This window comes from Coptis chinensis, chromosome 3 (genome assembly GCF_015680905.1).
Source record: "Coptis chinensis isolate HL-2020 chromosome 3, ASM1568090v1, whole genome shotgun sequence".
In the NCBI taxonomy this organism is placed as follows: Eukaryota; Viridiplantae; Streptophyta; class Magnoliopsida; order Ranunculales; family Ranunculaceae; genus Coptis; species Coptis chinensis.
This window is the reverse complement of record NC_141458.1, coordinates 37,338,420-37,359,651: the sequence shown is the minus strand read 5'-3', so window position 1 is coordinate 37,359,651 and position 21,232 is coordinate 37,338,420. Positions and strand designations below refer to the sequence as shown.

The 21,232-nt window shown below is 34.6% G+C and overlaps 1 protein-coding gene across 1 annotated transcript; it reads left to right on the top strand.

The window, feature by feature from the left end:
* The first annotated feature begins 1,406 nt into the window (after positions 1-1,406).
* Positions 1,407-4,374, top strand: LOC147509467 (putative B3 domain-containing protein At5g66980). The gene is made up of 5 exons (XM_086597821.1): positions 1,407-1,499; positions 2,608-2,863; positions 2,981-3,118; positions 3,208-3,327; positions 4,149-4,374. Exons 1-4 carry the CDS (start codon positions 1,407-1,409, stop codon positions 3,270-3,272), a joined length of 552 nt encoding a protein of 183 aa, XP_086453947.1. The 3' UTR covers positions 3,273-3,327; positions 4,149-4,374.
* The last annotated feature ends 16,858 nt before the right edge of the window (positions 4,375-21,232 follow it).

The following is a 21,232-nucleotide window of genomic DNA, read 5'->3' as shown; positions in this document are numbered from 1 at the left end:
TAGCATTTTTTATTGTTTATGCCAAACAAACTTATAACTTCTTGGCTTTTAAATTTCGTCTTTTTACTTTAGAAATTGTGTTTTTGACAAACGTACTTATACTTTCCATTAAGTGAAAAATCAGATAAGGACTTTTGAGCTTGGTAGCTTATAGCTTTTTGTTAGTTGCCAAACACCCTCTAAATGGTTGGGATTAGGGACTTCATAGCATTCCTAACCAATAACCACACGTGAAAATAATCATAAAGCATTCCTAACCAATAACCACACGTGAAAATAATCATAAAGCATTCCTAACCTAAATGGTTGTTTCCTGAAACCTGTACCAAATCTTTACTAACTTATTAACGTTGGACTTTTTGGAGTTGAATTCTCTCTTTATTATATTCACCTACCTTAATCTTATATTCTTTTTATTCTTTCTTTAAGCCCCACCACCAACTCACTAGATTTTTTTTTTTTTTTTTTTTTGTGAGCAACCAACTCACTAGATTTGCTCTTTCTTTTTGTCTCTCTCTGATGCTAGTGTATTTTGGCTCAAGAACTAGCTAGAAATGTTGAAAGACCACAATTTTTTTTTTCTCACACAAGTAAGGATATATTATTAATCTATAATATAAAGAATGTTACAGCCGAGAGATGTAAATTACAACTATTCATCTAGCTACAGAAGGTTCCTAGTCAAATCGATAATATGTCCTAAAGGGGCATTCAACAGATGTGATGAAGGAAGGCCTATTTAAGCTCCATAGTGTTTCCCTATGACTCAAATGAGATCTCTTCTTTGCTGCAGCATTTGCACCAAAATTTACTCGCTCAAAGGCTTGATCTTGTTTTTTTTTTGATAGTGAATGCCCGTCCGCATGGGCATCAAATCATATCATTAAAAAGGCTTGATCTTGTTGCAATCCTGGTCGAGCCCGAACAAATTTTAAAATTTGTTTATAAAACGAACCTGGAACCTGGACGAACCTTATTATACAAGTATGAAAATCAGAAACCCAGAATCTCATATCAACTAGTACCTTCAGTTCTATACTTCTATCCATCTTACTTTGTCATGCTAACGTTGGACATCAAAGTGTATTGTTAATTGTTATTGTCATGCTAATAACCTGACGCAGTCAGCACTCTCTTTATGTCCTCTTTAGGCTCTAACTACATAGTATTATAGTAACCAGTAACTACACGTAGAACACTTGGAAAGTTATGTGTTTCCTCAAACCAAATCTTTTTAATTAACGTTGGACTTGGATTCTCTGCCATTATTAGAATCACCAACCAAATAGATTCTTTTTTATGTTTCTTAAAACACCACCGGCTACCAAGTACCAAGTCATTTGGTTTTGCTCTTTTTCTCTGTTTCACTTTATCCAGTGTAGAGTTATAACTCAAGAACTAGAAAAATGGTGAAATATCCCAAGAAGAGATCTTCTTCATCTGGTGTTGATCGTCACTTCTTCAAAGTATACCTTCCTTCTGACAGCTCCAAGAGACTGGTATTTTTACTCTCTCCACTTCACTACAATATTGTGTTCTTTATCCTGCTCTTATTTAGTCATGTTTGTTACTGTTATTTGTTATAGCATCACCTTATGCGTGCTCTTTCACCTCAAGCATACTCCTTGATCATAACTCTGAAGTCATTGGATGCTCAGCTCAGTTTTGCTTGTCATTTTTTCCTATAATTTTACATACTCTCACTGTTCTTTGCTCAATAATTCATGCCTTTTTTTAACATACAGAAAAATATGTAAAATTTATAATGTGCCTTGGGAATAATTCTAGATTCTTGAGTCTCTACTACTGTAAACTCAAAAAGAAACTTGCGTGTATGTTTAGATCTATGTGGCATGTATATGCTAAGTAAGAAGTAGAAAAAAATATGCTGTTTCTGCTATGTTTTGTATCACTGTATGTATAATGTCAATGCTTATGAAGTTATTGCTCATGTTCTGTGTAAAACAAGGTGGATCGAGTAGGACGATTGTAATAGATGATACTTACTGTCATTGTCAAGCATGGTCTTATTTTTGGTCCTAAACACAAAGGGTTTTAGGAATCAAAGATCTTGAATCTGTTTTCTAACATTAGGAGAAGGCTTCGTGTTTTTATTTGTCGAAATATTCAAATTTGAAAGAAAGAAAGGTAGTTTCACACTTTCTGTATGGTTGATGGAGCACATTTCCACAATCTTTACTTTTCTTTTATGTTTTCTTGATTAGGCTGTCTAATGCAGCTTTCTTGTTTTAAAAATGTTAAAATTATTAAAAAAAAAATGATTTCCTTGAATGAATTGCTGTAATGGCTAGATGAATGCAATATTTCTTTTTTCCCCATGAAATTATACCTGAAGCCTATGAAACAGGGCTCCCATAATATCAATGTGAAAATATTGTACTTTGTTGAGAACTGTTGTATGGATTGAGTGTGGTAGGGGCTTTGAGTGAACACTTTATTTTGCTGAGTCCTATCATTTAAAATCAGAATGCATTTAGAGTAGATTATGTTTTGGATCTATGCTGAATGAAACATCATTAGAAATTGCTTATATGTACTCATCTTGATCGAACTGACCTCTTTACATGGTTTTGTTACTGTTGTAAGAAAATACCAACAAATTTTATCGAAGGCTTAAGTAGAGCATTACCTGAAAAGATCATCCTCAAAGATTCTCTAGGGAGGCTTTGTTGCGTAGAAGTAGAAAAGGTTGAAGACAACGTCTTTTTCCAGAATGGTTGGCAGGGCTTTGTGAAAAGTCATTCCTTAATTTTGGGAGAGTTCCTAGTATTCAAATATGATGGCAATTCTACGTTTGAAGTTTTGTTGTATGAGCACAGTGGATGTGAAAAGGAAGAGAGAAGTTATAAAAACATGTATAAATCAAGTTACTTTGTCAAAGAAGGAGAAGAAAAAAATGATGCAGAAAAAGCGGGAGAACAAGAACAAAACCAATTAATGACAGAAACATAAACCGAAGAAGAAGACGAAGATGATGATGACGAGGAAGAAGAAGAAGAAACCGAATCAGGAACAGAAGAAGAGGAAGGAGGAGGAGCAAATAAAGCTGTCCAAAAAAACTATTCTAGAGTTGGGAAGAAAATTGGCAAATCTGGGTGTAAGTTCTTTTGCTACTTTTTTCTTGTTGTCTTTTTTCTTTCTATCTTTTTTTTTCCTACATTTAACCAACTGGATTAGCTTATGTAGATCAATTCACTCAGCCAAAAAGGAAAGATTTCGACTATGCTGAAATAGAAGAAGCCTCGGTTTAGCAAACCAAAACCATATTTCACGGTGTCTTATAGTCCAAAAACGCCATATTATCTGGTAAGTTTTCTATATGCCCAATTAATTAGGTGCACTAATTGGCACTAAGAGATGTTTGTGTTACTCTTTGGCTTAACCAGTATGGACATGTATCGGGGACTAAAAGCAAAAAATTACCCTTTGCCAGATTGATTATGTCCAATTCAATTCCAGTAACTTCATATTTTTGTAAATTTCTGTTTAATCCATATGTTTTTCTCCCTTCCCCCAATAAAATGGAGATCCATTGAAATCAGTAAGATGTAATTTGGCATTTCTTATGCATGCAATAAGCCAATAGTACATCTTTACATGATAGAAATACTGTTGATATTCCATTAGCTAGTTGGTGGAGTTATGAAATACTTGGACTCTAGATGAGCTGCTGAATAACTACTGGTTAGGAGGCAGTGACTCAGATCCCTATCTCTTACCAGAGAAGTCTGGAAGTTGCCATCGGTTGCTCCAGAGGAAATGCAGAATTCACATATATAGTTTGAGATTTTCATTTCAAAATACCAGATGAATTCCACAATAGCTTAGTTTGCTAGCTAAATTGATGATGAAACTGAAGCTAAAGTTAGTGCATCAGCAGACATGGTTGCTAAAATTAGTTCATTATACTCATGGTTTGGTTGGACTATTTAAATCGGAAAACTTAATGAAAACTTGATCACCGATCCATTAATTATCAAGGACTTGTTTCTCTGAAGAGTTTTTCGCTATGTGCCTTGTCCTATTTATCTGTTTTTTCTTTCATTTCTGTGCAACCATTTCTTCGTTTCTACTGGCTGCTGTAGTAACCTACATATTTATGTCATGTATGGGCTTGTGAATTGCAGAACATCCCAAAACAGCTGGTGGTTGACAATAACATTCAATTAAGTTCAGAGCTGATACTTCGTGATCAAACCAGGAGGTCTTGGCCAGTCACTACCCGCTTTACAAGTGACGGTCGTTATTGGATAACCAAGGGATGGCATGACTTCTGTGTTGGTAACAACATTCAAGAAAATGACTATTTCACATTTGAGTTCCTCCAAGGAAAAGGCTTCAGTAGAACTGTGATAGATGTGCACATTACTCGGCCCACGTGTAAGGTCTTCAACGGAGCATAGTGTATGCTTAAGGAGGAGAACAAGTATCCAGTTTAAGACTTGTGAAAATGCTAGCTTTATATAATTGATGGTATTGTGTATGTACTTAGTGTTAGTGTTGGGGTTTATACTAATACCAATCGATTTCCCCACTACACAGATAATTTGTATTTGAACACAATTCAACTCCAGACAAATTCTAAATATCAACTACAATCTATACTAATATGTCCAACTCGCTAAACAACTATTAACAATAGATAATAATGTAAAACAGAATTAAACGCATACTACAACACAAAGATATACCGTAGTCCAGCCAATGATACCTACTTCCACAAGAGCTAGTTCTTTATAAAGTGGGAAGGAAGATTACAATCACTTCTTGCAGTCTCTCACCTTGCTAGATTACTCTTATCTCTTTACAGGGTTGTCTCTCTGTAAGGGTTATCTCTCAATCTTGATAGCTTTCAAGATTGGGTTTTCTCTGACTTTTATGCTGCCTCTCGTGTGTTTTCTGGGTGTTAGGTTTTGCCAAAAACTCTAACTCTTATTGCAAACTCGCGGTCCACAATTTCTTCTAAAAATAGACTTGAATGAAGTGAATTCGGAACAAGACTAAGTCGGCGTGGGTTCTTGTTGAAGGTACTGGAAGTCTTCCACGGCATGGGCGCAGGTTGCACCTTGGTCAAGGCCAATCTAAGCGCAGGTCGCGCTCAAACATTTCCACACAGAATGAACTTCGTTCCTCCTCATGTGAGGGATAACGCCAACACTTAGTATGCTTTAATGATGCATCCAAACTTGGAACTGTTTAGACCCTCGGTTAATTCCTATAAAGTACTTTATTTATGTGAACTGATATTGGTTAGTGTCATTTACTTGTTTTTAGTGAACAGATCATAAGATAGATTTTCTCTGCTTCAGCTGCTACCTGCAATATTAGGATTTTGTTATAACAAAAAAATTCAACTGTGTTTATTGGCATTGGGGGTACGTGGACATTTCACTTGTCACTAAAGTATCTTGTTTCGGCAGATAGCATCTGATATTGCGGCATTTTGTACTATGTCTATTGGTATATATCAATGGTTTTCTCATCTTAAAATTCCTTCTTTAGCCAAACCCCAATAGCCAGTGGTAACCACGAGCCCCTACTTGGATTATACTGTTTTTTTCTTAGCTAACAATTAAAGTAGAAATATATTTGATCTCAAACTTGAGGTTCATCTAATCTCCTTGTCAACCAACCATATATCTCACCTTATCCAGACTCTCCCCCCTCCTCTCCAATACAAAGTATTATATGCATTCTCTCTTCTTCTTTGCACTCCCACTACTCCAAACAGATAATTCTGAACACCATCACAAAGGTAACTCAAACTTGTACACTATAAACTACATACAACTGTCTTATATTGTTTTTATGTTCTATACTTAACATATATCATTCATGCAATTGTTGTTACGGTAGATTAGGAGTTTGACTAAAATGGCAACAACTTCTGCTACGCTCTCCTCAGCAACTCTTACAAAGAACCCGAAGAACGAGAAGAAGAAGAGTCGAAGAACATAAGACTATAAAGACTAATTTAACAAGACTCGACTAGTTAAAACGAATCTTTTATTATTAATCTCTCTCTGTTTCAAGTTCTAAAGACAAGAATGTAAGTGAATTGACTAGTTTCATGAGGCACTTAGGTCCTCTATTTATAGAGGTTACAATGAGTTCTAGAAACATCTCAAACTGTGGCTTGTTTCCTATTACAAATCAACCTTTTTCTGAGTCCAACTTTATTTCCAAAACTGTAAAAGAGGTGGGCTATAGTGTTAATTCATGCTTCTGGACGCACGGGCTAGTGCAATTCCTTGCGTCCCAGACACAAGAGTATGTTTTCCCTTTTTTGTTTCATCCTTCTTTCCTCTTTTGAGGGCTTTGGTACAAACAACGAATCATTTTTCCATGGGCTTCCAAATAAGCTTTAAAACAAATCCAAGTCTCTCATCTTTCATGGCTTCAAATCCTTGGCCTTCTCCATGATTATCTACAGGCTTCCCAAATGGTCCTTAATGCTCTGAATTGCTCCGTTTTGCCCCTTTTTCTCTAATATTCTACAAAACTCTCTTTTTCACTTGTAGAATCATAAAACATGACTTACAAGCATTGTTAGTCCACTAAGATGGCTAAATAAGAGGTATACTCGATGGTTAAAATACACTTTTTGAGCACTTATCACTCACACACTTGAACTTCCCAAGGCAATGAAAACTCTAATCCCTTAGTAAGTATAAAACTTAAATCAAGTTTAACTCATGTTCATTATAAGTAATCAATCAAAAACCAATTTTTCTTAATTTTTTTCGTTTTTCTTTTTATCCTCTAACTATTACAAACAAGTTCCACTAATTTTTCCTACTCTATTACAAAATCTGGGCTCGGTGTTTAACTATTCATCAAAAACCAACTGAGTTGCCAAAAAACTTGACCCTTGTGCCTAGAGGTGACTGGGTGGTCGCCCCCTAGCTAGCTCGCGATTGCCTGCCGGCACCAATGAAGTTTGGTCATCTTTCGGCTGTGTCTTCAGCTCTTCTCCAACTTGTTAGTCCCGTACCCTAATTTGCAAGAAAGTAAATTAGTACTGATAAAAGCCCAAAACTGTAGTTTCAACCCCTTAATAGTAATATATTTAGACCAATTATGTTTATAATAAATAAGAATTAGTAATGTTTACGTGTTTTTGTGTATTTCAGGTCTGTGAAGAAATACATCACTTTTGCAAGAGAAATGAGTCAAATTGCTTGCTAGATAAATTATATGATTAAAGCCCAAGTTTCAAGGAGAAAAACCTTTTTAAAGCCTAGTCAAAGCTGAAAAGTCAAAGTCAACGCGGGTAGAAAAAGATAAGAAAAGTCAATAAACTTCTGCAGGCCGTATTTTTGGACTCAGACCTCGGAATTGGGCCTATTATATGTCAAAAACGACCGGCTCGGAAAGAGCTTTCTAATGGTTTAAGCTTTAACCCAATCAGAGCAGTAAAAGTGGACAAAAAGAGTGTTATAGTAAATTTGCGTAGAGAAACCCTTTTTGGATTTAAGTAATTAGGTTTTGGGCTTGATTTAGTGGCCCAAAACACAGCCCAAACCCCATGCACGAAATTGTAAACCTATCTCATATATAAAGAGGGTTAATGCTAAACAAAACTTGGCTACTCTTCTCTTTAGTTTAGTTGTAAATTAGGGTTCTCTCTCTCTCTCTCTCTCTCTCTCTCTCTCTCTCTCTCTCTCTCTCTCTCTCTCTCTCTCTCTCTCTCTCTCTCTCTCTCATTAGATAATAAATTAGTTTTCTTCTTTAGTTTTAAAACCTAGTTATTGTTTTATTAGCCTAACCACCATTAAATTCAATCCAAGTTATTTCCAATACAAGTGTTCTTTAATTATGTCTTCTTCTCCTTATTATTATGTCTATGATAGTTTAATGAATCATAGCTAAACCTCAATTAGAGGGGTTTGATTAAAGCTTTGGTGAAGACTTGATGTGTTAGTATAGAGTAGTTGTAGTAAGATATTCCACTCTAGAAGGTAGTTAATTCACCATGAAAATAAGTTTCAATTGCCTCATATGCTAATTATTAGTTGGTAGAGATGCCATGAATAATTAGGGATAAAAAAGACCTAATCTTTATATGAAAACATAAAGATCGATTAGGGTTGCAACAACTCCGTACTAGCATATTAAGAATTAATCAAGGTGGAATCAAATCCCCTAATCTCTTCTTCTCATTCACATCTTCTCATTAAATTGTCATAGTATAATTTAGAATATCTTAATTAGTTATTTTCACCATATTAGTATAATTAAACCATTATTCTCATTGATATTGTATAATTGTTTAAATTAGAGAAATTGTTACGTTCTAAACAACTAGGAATATAATGAATCTTTACTTGAGTTATTGCATGATAATCGGGAGTAGAAACTTTGATATAAACCTAGAATAATATAGTTTACTTATTCTTAGCATAATTGGTTAAGATTAGGTTAACGACTTATTTTACTATTATCAAGTACTGAAAAACAACAAAATAAAATGATAAAAAATTGAAAAAAAATTAGAAATGGAAATATGAGAATGGCGCTTTCTCCTTATATTCTCAACCAAGCACTCTTGCCCTTCAATCCATGACGGCGGTGCCATTTGACGTTTTAAGTTAGTGGTGGTAATTTCAAAAGAGTTTGTAAGAAGTGAGGTTCATCCTAAATTGTTTAGAGTTTGAGTGTAGGAGTTATGAAGAAGAAAGATAGACTCTTGGTATAGATTGTTTAGTTGAAGCTAATGAAAACATGAAAACTCAAGTTGTTAGTATGGAAATGACATGAAAACATTGAAAGAAGTATTGATTGAAAATTTAAATAGAACAACAAGAGAAGATTGAAGATTGAAAACAAATAAAGTAAAATAACAAGATTTAAATAAAAGGAAATGAAGAACAATAAAGTAAAGGACTTGAATTGAAAAACTAGACAAGAAACTAAAACAAACCAAATGGTTTGGACCCTAATTAAAGCAATCGATGTTTTCTCTCTCTCCCTAACTTTTAGATTATATACCCCTACTTTTGCCTTTTACAGATTTGCCTTTCTCCATTACAAATAAGACACCTCACACTTCACTTTTGCTTTTCCTTTTTGATTTCTTCTTGACCAAGGTAGGTTTTGGGAGAATGCCATATTTTGAGATAAGGGCCTCCATCTCTGGTCTTCTGAGTGGAAGGCTTTGACTTTTGACCTTGACATTTGACTTTGACTATTGACTTTGACTTTTTTAGCACTTTTCCTAGCAGCTTTTGGTTTTCATAATAAGCGTGATTAATGCTCCTTTTGGTGTTAAGACACAATTTTTAGGATAAGTGGTATGAAATACTCAATAACCTGAAAAAGGCAATAAAAGCTATGAGTTATCTTTTCGTTAAGCGTAAGAAGGGCTGTAATGCAGTAATATAAGGGTAATAAAATGCACATTTGGGAGCTGATCACCTCCCTTGCCCATTCCGGCCAGGACGTCGCGCAGTAGTATTACGGATGGTTTCAGCAAGACCATCCCTGATGTATTCTGGCAACTCTTGTGCTCCGCACAGCGTTACGGCAAGGGACATGAGGATTAGGCCCCGAGTCCCTAGTGGCTCCAGAGCAAGTGGAACTGCTTTAGACGGTCTGTTTGCTCTATTCTGAGAAAAAGATCTACGATGGCTCGACTTCCCCACCTCTGTAGTGGTGCTTGGAACAGTCTCCATGTTCTGTCGAGTCGCTACATGCCAATTAGTAGTGTCTATATTATTCATCGTAGTTTGTTCAGCCATGGTAACAAGGACGTACAAAAAATAAGGCCGAGGATATCAAGCTCTGACAGAAGACCACGTAGTCGTGGGTTCGCTCCCCACAGACAGCGCCAAAGAATGTCGGGGGCAAAAAGTTAGCCTGGCACTCCCAAAGTGGTGGCACTTTCGAAATCTCGAAGGAGATGGGGATTAGGTTTTTATTTTGAGGAAGAGAGGAGACTGCACCAATGTTCTGGTTGCCTATGTACCCAGTGAGGAATCCGGGAACAACTCTCTTAAAACATAGTTTTGGAGGCTGCAGAAGCCTCTATATATATAGCAATCTTCTGCCTTAGCGGCCAAGAAAGTGATTCTCAAAGATTGCCTTCCTTCTATCCTTGTGCAAGATCTTATCAGATTGCACTAGGGTTTCTCGCCTCCACGGATCGGGTCACTGGATTAGAGTGATCCGGATGGATTGGGTCCATGAACCTGGGGCAACCCGAATGGGCCCTATACATGTTGTGAACTTTGACAGATTAGAGAATCAGATGATCCTAAGTGTTTTTGACAGCTACCAGACTGGTCTACCCTTGGTCCCACACCCGGTCCATAGTCCGAGTACACTTTAGACCAGAAATATGATGTAGGATACACACATAGCAGAACTTGTATTTTAGCATGCTAAAATACAAGTTCTGTTGAAATTTGAACATTAACAACCAAAATCTGTAATAAAAAATACAATTATTTCACATTTATTAAACACATAATCAACCAAAATACAATGTCTCTATTAGGTTTATATTATAGTTTTGGGTGCTTATCAAAGTCCTTCCATTGCTAGTCTATTAATCCTATCTTGCCCAGTATGTCCTAATCTAATGTGTCATTTCACAGAATTTGAAACGACGACATCATCATCCATGAAAGTCATAAAAGAAACAACTGAACTATAATTATCAAAATCAATATCCAACTGAAATAAACCATTTGTAACAAATGCTCGTCCATACAAAATGGAACCTAAAGAAATAGAAACTGCTTTTGAGCTGAAATTAACATCAAAACCAAGTTCTAAAAGACATATAACTGAAAATAAACTGTGTCGAATTCCAAGCGCATAAAGAACATCAACCAGTGCGCATTCGTATCTGGTATGTGCCAATACCCAGCACGTCTTCACTAGAATTATTTCCCATAAAAATTCTTTGACTGCCACTTGGAACTCGACAAAACTCCACAGTGCAAACCTTACTCTGTCCTTTGTGATGTGTTTGGTTGCTCCTGTATCCACTATATATCCAATTAGGATCACATGAATGAGCAACAAGCACCTCAATGCAAACAATGCAATCAGAACAGTTAAAAGAGTTTGAATTTACCTTCTTCGACTTAGCGTATTCATAAGTGAAGTGTCCAAGTACACCACAATTGTTACATGCCATCTTAGATTTATCTTGCTTTTTACCAGCTCTATTACCTCTGCGGTGCTTATTAATGTTCATTTTAGGCACAAGTGAGTTGTTTTGATCGAGGTCCCTCCTTGATTCTTGATTGGGAACAGATTAAACTCAATATGATGCATAATGAGAGCATTACCAACCTCTCTCAGTTATTGCAATATTTGGAGTAGAGGCAGAGTGGCAAGCTGCTAGGACTAATAGCAGTGCTGCCACTGCTTGTTTTGCTTAACCAAGCAAGTGCGGGGAACCCAAACCAAAAATGGAAAGCAAGCTCTCAACTACAATATTCTTCGGGAATCCTATCGACTTGGAGCTAGCCATAATGTACACCCTCATAGAGTTTCATGAGCAAGATGAAGTTAATATTTGGGTATACTCAAATGGACTAAAAATTGTTTGTGATAGGGAGGGAAAAGGTTGGAAGTTGATGACTATATACCCATCTTGGAATATGACATCGACCAAGGGTCTAACACCAACTAAATAGAGTATCATCTAATCAATGTCCCGGGAGAGATCGCATTGTAAAAAAATTTACATGTTTTTTTAAGTGATTGTAGCTTTAAAGTAAATTTTCAGTATAACAACCACCAATTAGTTGTGTTAACTTCCAACATTTGTTGTTGATATAATATAGCAAATCTACATTATGAAGCGGGAAAGGCCACATTTATTATTTGCTCATTATATGCATCGTTTTTTTATTTTATTTTTTCTTGTTAAGTAGAAAATATATTAAAACATAAAAGGGATTACAAAATTGTGTAGTTTGGACTATGATGTCCAACCATGTTCAAGCTTGGTACATCCAAAAAATCTTATATGATTTTGAATTACAACTTAAAACTAAAATCTAAAAAACTATTGGAAAGGTAATTCCCAATGCAGTAGCCAAAGTGGTTTGCATTTTAACACTACAAACATGTGCACACAAAAGTATCCATCAACTACACAAAGACATACTAGACAACAGATAGGTACCCCAATTCAAATGCCCTTGCTAACCCTCAAATTTTTGGGAAAACAAAATTATATACACTTAAAAAATAAAAATAAAAATAAAAATACGTACGCTGTGTCCCTTCTTCCTCCCTTCTAGTCCCTAATTCCATATATTAATTCTTTTTGTTTGAAAGAATAAATTAAAGGAAAAATAAAAGTAAAGAAAAATTCTTCTTCACTATTACTAATCACTCTACTAAAAAATAAGTTTCTAGTGAATTTTCTAAATCGTGTTATTTTTCTTTTTTCTTTTTCTTTTCTTTTTTGTAATTCATAGGTTTAAATTTGATGTTTTATTTGTACGTCTTGAATTTAAAGTAATGGATTTCATGGATTAAATGTTATTTAGGCGTTGATTATGACAATAAAAGATTGCTACTTTAGGCATTGCTTTAAGAGAATAGAGATAAACACTAAGTGGAGATGAAGGGGGTTCATTATTCAACATTTTCGTTGTTGATTTACTGGTGAATGGCGATAACAATTTTTATTTTTATTTATTTTTTCTAATGCCTTTTCTGTCTCATTCTTTTTACATAATTTTCTCTTTCAGTCTTTCTTTACTAAATCTTCATTCTCTCTTTACAAATTTATTTCTTCATTTTGACCATTATTTGAATAACCCTTCGTTGATTTTCTGCTACTTGTATTAAGTAGTTTAGGACTATTTTACCTTTAGAGCAATTATTGCTTACGTTGAAATAGTTTTTACAAATTAAATAAAAAAGTGAATGTATTAAATACTATGAAAGACAATGAGTTTACTAGTCCATAAAGTGTATATGTAGTTAACGACCACGACTTCTACAAGAGTATTCAAGTGAAAATCATATATAGTAACTTTGTTAGCACACCCAGGGCCGGCTCCCTAGCAAAATACATAGCTGCTTAGGGCCCCGCAGCCCAAGGGGATCCAATATAATTCAACCCAATGCATTCTTTGCAGCCCAATAGCGCTTTTCAGGCCCTTATTTAAGGGTTAGATAACGTACATTGGAATCTAGGAAATAACGTTAGATAACCATTTGTCTCCTTCGTCTTCTCCAACGTTTCTCTCGTGTTCTCCAATAAAAAAAATATTGCATGCGAATAACGAAAACAGTAAAGAGTCGAGGACAGCAGGAACAATAAACAACCAAGGCATGTATGACACTATCCTTAAGGAAAGATTTCACCCCTTTCAGTGGTATAGAAAGGTAGCAGTGGCGTCTTATCCTCATAGGATACAATGGTTACAACGATCTGACTTACACTAGAATATGCTACTCTCTAGAACGGTGATATATAACTCTCTCTGGCGGCTAACAATGAGAGAATAAGAAGCAGTAGATAAGGTTTAGAAGTGCCAGATCTATTTCTGTATCGAGTGTTTGTTCTGGACGTACAATCCTGGTATATATAGAGGTGAGGTCGGTTTCCAGAAATAGAATAGGAAACCTCTTGTATATAGAAAACCGAAATTGGCTGGAAAAGCAAAAACAAGTTTAGGCAATTAGCCAATCCACTACCCACTAATTAGTCACACACACATTAAGCCCAAGCACAAGCCCAAGCCCGAACCCGACCCGACATGTCACGACGCGACGCAACTCGACTCGGTTCGGTGTGGTGCAAGTGCACGTGCGCGTGTGTGGCTTTGAGTGAGTCCTCCCTCCTAACACAAAAGCCTTTGTATGCTAAAGGCACACCCTTATGGTAGAGGAAGTCCTCATATACTTACTAAGTTAGTGGTGGATAATGATTTTTATAGAATAGTGGTGTTGAGGGTTGTGTTGTTCATCTTGAATCCTTTGTTTGGAGGATGGTTTTGATGGGTGGAAAAACTAGACTTGTAACTCTTCTCTCCTACTTTCTAATGGCTATTTGGAATTACTTCTTAATGTGAAACTTTTAGTTGATTTATATAAGGATTAAGACTTGCTTTTAACTTGTTGTTGAATCAAAACATAGAATGAAATTGGTTTTGGTGGTTATCTTGTTCACAAGGTCATGCTCATTTGAACTTGTCAAATGAGTATAACTAGTGTTTGGGATTAAATCAAATATAAGATAACTAGAGAAAACTTGTATTGAAAAGAAGAATAAAAACTTGTATCAAAGTTAATATTGAAAACTTGTATTAAATCACTTGTATTAAAGAACATAAAAATGGAAAACAAGTAAATAAAATTATACTATTAAATTAAAACATTTAATTTACTCCTAATGGCCAAAGATTAGCTTTAGGGTAATGTTCTTTCTTTACAACATTGGTTTATATAGGACACCAATTACATCTTTGCCCTTCCTTCTAGAAACAACCTTGTGGGCTTTTGACCGAAGCCCATACAATGGAATTCTTGATTTTGGCTTTAAGTCCCTAAATCCTTAGCTTTCAACTTTAAGTCCTTGAGTTTTTAAGAGTTGACTTTGACAATTGACTTTGACTTTTTGGCACTTTTGCTCATAAGCTGGAATCTTCCCAAGCAGTGATAATAGCAAGTCTTTTTGTGCTAAAATGCACGTATTAGGAATATACGTCCTAAATGGCCTGTATCCTGCAAACGGTAGCAAAAGCTATAAGTTGTATGTTCATTAAGCATAAGAAGGGCATAATTGAAGTATTGTAAAGGTAATAAAAGACACATTTGGAGACTGATTAGATAACCAATGTGGGACTATCTTCAAAGCACTAAAGTGGAGAGAACTAACAAAGTTCTCCTGAACTTCCTCCACTTTGCTCTCACTTAAGTAGATTGAAATACCAAAGAGAATTCCAACAATCCCCCACTATTTCAAAATACTTATAGTCCCTCACTATTTTGGAATAGGAAATTATAAAAGAAAAGGGTATACAAAATGCCAGAAAGAAACAAAAACACAATGCCTAAGATACTGGTGCCTTACGGGCTTAAACCAGTCATAGGATAACATGTCTTATCTCACGTGAAAGTGGTAGATATAAAATCTTTGAACCAACATTCCCTTATAGTAAAATAGATGACATGCACCCACACCGCTCTTTCATTATATGTCAGTTCTGTGGTGTTTCACTTTTTGGCCCTGCGCTACATGTGCTTTATGAATGCTCTAGGATACATGCCTAAATATCCATAAGAACCGACCCAGCTTGATCTACATTCATATAGGTGGATTTCTATCAAGTGTACATTACAGTTAAAATACACTATCTCATAATAAAATGGACTATAAATTCCAATAAGAGTAAAATAATTCATCCTTACTCATTACAATTCTAGTTATATAATGTATACAAAATTACTATCTCGTCATAGGGTAGGACGTCTCAAAATAAAAGACGATAGTATTTCATGGGATCTCCAATCACATAGGTAGGGTTTCCATCAATGTCTCCCTATATCTTAGGCAAAAGTCTCATCCCCCTCGACGTTTCAACCACTTGCCTCCTGTTAAGCGGTTTTTTCAGAGGATCGGCCAAATATAGCTCTAACTTCATATAATCTAGAGCCATAACTCTAGATTCCAGCAGCTGTTTTATAAACTTGAGTCTTAGACGTATATGTCCGCTTTTTCGATTGTATATTTTGCTCTTTGCCTTTGCTATTGTGGCCTGACAGTCAAAATGCATAGGTACAGCTGGAGACAGTTTTGTACGAATAAGAAGATCTGCCAAGAGGTTTCGAAGCCACTTGGCCTCAGCACATGTTTTATCTAAAGTAATAAGCTCAGACTCTATGGTTGAATGAGCTATCAAGGTCTGCTTAGAAATTTTTCAAGAGACTGCACCTCCACCAAGGGTGAATATATAACCACTAGTGGACTTGATATCATGAGAATCAGATATACAGTTTGCATCACAATAACCCTCTATCACAGGTGGAGTTTGTCTAAAACGTATGTTGTAATTCATTGTTCTTCTCAAGTACTTGGCTAGTCTCTCTAAAGCACTCTAATGTTCCTTGCTAGGACAATGAGTGTATCTGCTTAACCTGCTAATTGCATAAGCAAGGTCAAGTATAATGCAATTCATCAAATACATGAGACTACCAATAATTTGGGCATATTTAGACTGAGAGATACTATGTTGATTATTTTTCTTAAGTTCACTATTTGTCGTCGGCACAGGCTTACTATCATAATGGTTAAACTTTTTCAAAAACTTCTCAACATAATGCTCTTGTGAAAGTGTATAACCATCACTATTTCTGATAATTTTGATTCCAAGAATCACATAAGCTTCTCAACATCTTGGTGTTTCTCACAACATCAAGGTTAGGACTCATGATTAACATGTCATCCACATATAGACAGATAATCACATATGTATTAACATCAAAAGATTTAAAGTAAATACATTTATCAGCATCATTAATTTGATATCTATTGGATATCATTACACTGTCAAAATTTTCATGCCATTGTTTCGGTGCTTGTTTCAATCCATATAAAGACTTAACCAATTTGCATACCTTATGCTCATTCCCTGGTACTATAGTACCATCAGGCTGCATAATATATATTTCTCCATCAAGATCATTATTCAAAAATGTAGTTTTTATATCTATTTGATGAATAAATAAATTATGAATAGCAGCTAGAGCCATTAGAACTCTTATAGAAGAAATTCTAGTTATAGGAGCATAAATATCAAAATAGTAAATGCCTTTTTTCTGGGAGAATCCCTTGACTACTAGCTAGTATAGCCTTGTATTTATCAATGAAACCATCTGTTTTCAGTTTCTTTTTGAAGATCTACTTGTAATATATAGGTTTCACCCCAGGAGGTAGATCAACTATCTTCCATGTGTGATTAGATATAATCGAATCTAGTTCTGAGTTTATAGTATCTTTCCAGAAAGGTGCATCTCTATAACTAATTGTCTCATTATACGTTACAGGATCATCATCAACGAGAAACGTGTAAAAGTTATTACCAAAATTGGTGAATTTTCTATCTCTTTTACTCTTTCGAATTTCTTGTTCAAAAATTTCAGGATTTGTTGATTGTTGTTCACTAGGAGCAACCAACCTCTCAATGCCAATTTTCAAAGGAAACACATTCTCAAAGAAATCGGCATTTTTACTCTCTATAAGTTAGCATCGACAAGGTTATTATCAGATTTTACTACTAAAAATCTATATGCAACACTATTATGAGCATAACCAATTAACACACAATCAACAATTCTAGGTCTCAATTTTCTCTTTTTAGGTTCGTTCACTAGAACCTTTGTAAGGCACCCCCACATTTTGAAGTATTTCAGGTTAGGTATATGACCCTTCCATAGTTCATATGATGTCTTATTCCCTGTTTTTTTGTTGGGTATTGATAAGAGCCCAAAACTATAGTTTAAACCCCTTAATAGTATTAAATTTAGGTCAATTATGTTTATAATTAATATAAGTTAGTACTGTTTACGTGTTTTTGTGTATTTCAGGTCTTGAAGTTGTTTATGTGTTCAAAGATGCCATTTTGCATGGAAAATGAGTCAAGATGATTGCTAAAAGAGTTCTATGTTTGAATCCCAAGAATCAAGAAGAAAAAACCTTTTCAAGCTCAATCAAAGCTGGGAAGTCAAAGTTAATTCGGGTAGAAAAAAGACAAAAAACCATCAGAACTTCAAAATGGCATATCTTTAGACTCGGGCCTCAGAATTAGGCGTACTTTATGTCAAAATGACCGAATCGGAACAAACTTTCCAATGGTCCCAACCTTGTCCCAATCAAAGTAGAAAAAGTGGATGAAAATGGTATTGTAGTAAATTTCAGCAGTGATAACCCTTTTGGACTTAAGTAATTAGGTTTTGGGCTTGATTTAGTTGCCCAAAACACAGCTCCAAAGCCCATGCATGAAATAATAAATCTAATCATCTCCTATTTAAAGAAGATTAAGGCTAAACACTCTCTCCTCCTCTCTCCTCTCCCCGTTAGTTTAGAATAATTTAAGGTTTATGTTCTTAGCCTAAAACTCCATTAAAACACTTCAAGTTCTTAGTTTAGTATAATTTCTCTTTCTATTATATCTTCTTATTCTTTTATTCACGATAGTCCCATGAACCAAAGTTAAACCTCCATTAGAGGGGGTTTGAATGAAGCTTTGATGAGGACTTAATTTGTTAGTATAAAATTGTTGGTTAGAACTTCAAGTTTAGATTTTTCTTGACTTAGAAATAAGAAGAGTTTAATCTAAACTAAATAGTGAGTTTTGCCATGAGAATGAAGAAGAAATTTTCTCTCATGCTAATTAGTTATGACTAGAGATACCATAATTGATTAGGGATCATTAAAAGTCTAATCTTCATGTTTGAACCTTGTGTGAAAATAAAAAGACTGGGGTTTTCTCAACAAATCTATGCTAACATATTAATGAATCGAAAAATGAATTTTAAGCTCTCTCTAACTTTCTCTATATCTCTTTATTCTTCATATCATATTTTAATTGCTTAATTAAATTAGATTAATAATATAATAGTGAGTATAATTGTAGAATAGATATCACTCAACATATCATTACTCTCTCACCTTGTTTCTTTGTAATTTAAATAATGAATTCTATTTAATCTTGATAGTTTAAGAGTGAATTCGAACATTTACTAGATTTATAGTACTTGATAGTATAGAGAGAGAGAGAGAGAGATAGTAAAGTATTAATTTAATCATGTGTTTGTTAGATTAGGTATTAGTGTTTATGCAATAATATTGTGTCTACCAAGTTTGGGGTTATCAGGTATCATATTCTATATATGGCAAACAGATAGGATTGCTTCCCCCCACAAGTTCAGGGAAGCTCCAGAACTTACAAGCATAGCATTCATCATCTCTTTTAGTGTTCTGTTTTTCTTTTCTGCTACTCCATTAGATTCAGGAGAGTATGGTGGAGTAATCTCATGAATAATGACATTCTTGTCACAAAAGTCCTGGAAGTGGTTGGACTCATATTCTCCACCCCTGTCAGACTGAAGTTTTTTTAATCTTACGGTTAAGCTGGTTTTCAACTTTAGCTTTGTACTTGAAAAACATCTCACCTGCCTCATGCTTGTTTCTAAGTAAATATACCATGCATGGTGTACCTAGAGAAGTCATCTATGAATGTAATATAATAAAACTTCCCTCCTCTAGGCATGGTACTTCTAAATTCACCCAAATCCGTATGAATAAAGGTAAGTAATTCAATTTTCTCTCCAAAAACAATTATGCAAGGTTTCTTTGTGACTTTAGTCTCAGCACATATTTTACATTTATCAATAGAAATATCAGAAATATCAGACAATAAACTATATGCTTTCATTATTTTCATATATTAAACATTCACATTTCCTAATCTACCATGCCATATATTAAAAGAGTCAAGCAAGTAAGCAAAAGCAAATTTATTCTCATTCATAATAATATTGTCAAGTACATTTAACATGAAAAGACCACTGTTATTACAATAACATTTCCCAACAAAACTCTCATTCTTACTCAGAACGAACTTATTGATATTCACAAATTTATGTAAACTAAACACAAATAATCAATCAACTAAACAAGTGCTTAGATCAATATTCCTACTCTCAAATAATAATGAAGTAATATAAAGAGTACGGATTCGTTCCACTCCTAAACTACCAAGACATAAAAAAAATTCAACTAATTTAAATCACAAAGAAACAATGGTGAGAGTAATATTATGTTGAGAGATTTCTATTCTAGGATTATACTACGGATTTAAATAAATCTAAATTAACTAAACTAATATAAATAAGGTTTTGATGGAAGAGAAAGTTATAGAGAAGAGTAATCAATCCACCTAATGATTAGTTTCAAGCAAGAATAGAATTATTCATTGAAAAGAGATCATCTTTAAGTTTTCACACAATGATCCAACCTAAAGCCTCAAACTTTATCATCCCTAGCAACAACCTACATATCTATAGTCATTATTACTAGCATGCAGGATTATTACAACCAAGTCTCTCGACTTAATTACAACAATCCCTAGATTAATTTACTGTATGCTTATTTTAGAAGTCATATAATAAACTAAACTCATTGAAATACATACACAATTAAATAATTCTACTAAGCAATCTATTCCTCATTAGGCTTCATAATCACTCCCTCTAATGGGGATTAGCCTAATATCATTGGATTAATTAAACTAAAATAATGAAATGAAGACATAATGTAAAGAAGAATTAATTAAATTGCATAAACTGAAGCTTTTATTAAAAGGTTCTAATGGAGGCTACAATTATATACCCTAATTACTTAAACTATACTAAAACTAAAAAAGGAGAGAGAGAGAGAGAGAGAGAGCTAAATTATTATAACTAATGGAAGGGAGAGAGATAGTTTAGAGTTTTTATTCTCTTATATAATGATACAAAATCGTGCATGGGTTTTTAGGTTAGTTTATGAACCCATAAATCAAGTTTATAACCCAATTGGTTGAATCCAAGACTTCTAATTCTAGTCGTGTTACTGTAGGGTGCGTTTTCACCAACTTATACTGCTCTGATCGAGTTAAGGCTTAGACCATTGAAAAGAACTTTATGAGACGGTCATTTTGATATAAAATGGGCCCAAATATGAGGCATGAGTCTAAAGATATGACCTTTTAAAGTTCTGTTGACTTTTCTTCAGCTCTCTAATCCAGTTTGACTTTCACTTAACAGTGTTGACTTGGGCTTTTTAAGGGCTTTTTCTCCATTAAACTTAGGCTTTCTTCATAGAACTTCTCTAACAATCACTTTAGCTCCATTTAGCACCTAATTAGTAATGAATTTATATTTATTCAACTCTGAAGCCTGAAATACTCAAAAGCACGTAATTAGTGATAAACCTATATTATTAATAACATAATTAGCTAAATAGAAATACTATTAAAGGGTTTAAACTACAGTTTTGGGCTCTTATCAAACCACCCCCAAACAGCATTTTGCTTGTCCTCAAGCAAATATGTGAAATTAAAATAAGTGGCTAAAAATGTATTTTTAACTAGTCTCGTTTCGCTGAGTGCGATTGCATTGACCATATGCAATAAGTCCTTAAACCGCTAGGAATTTCCGAGTGGACGAGTTATAGCCTCGTGAGAGTTTT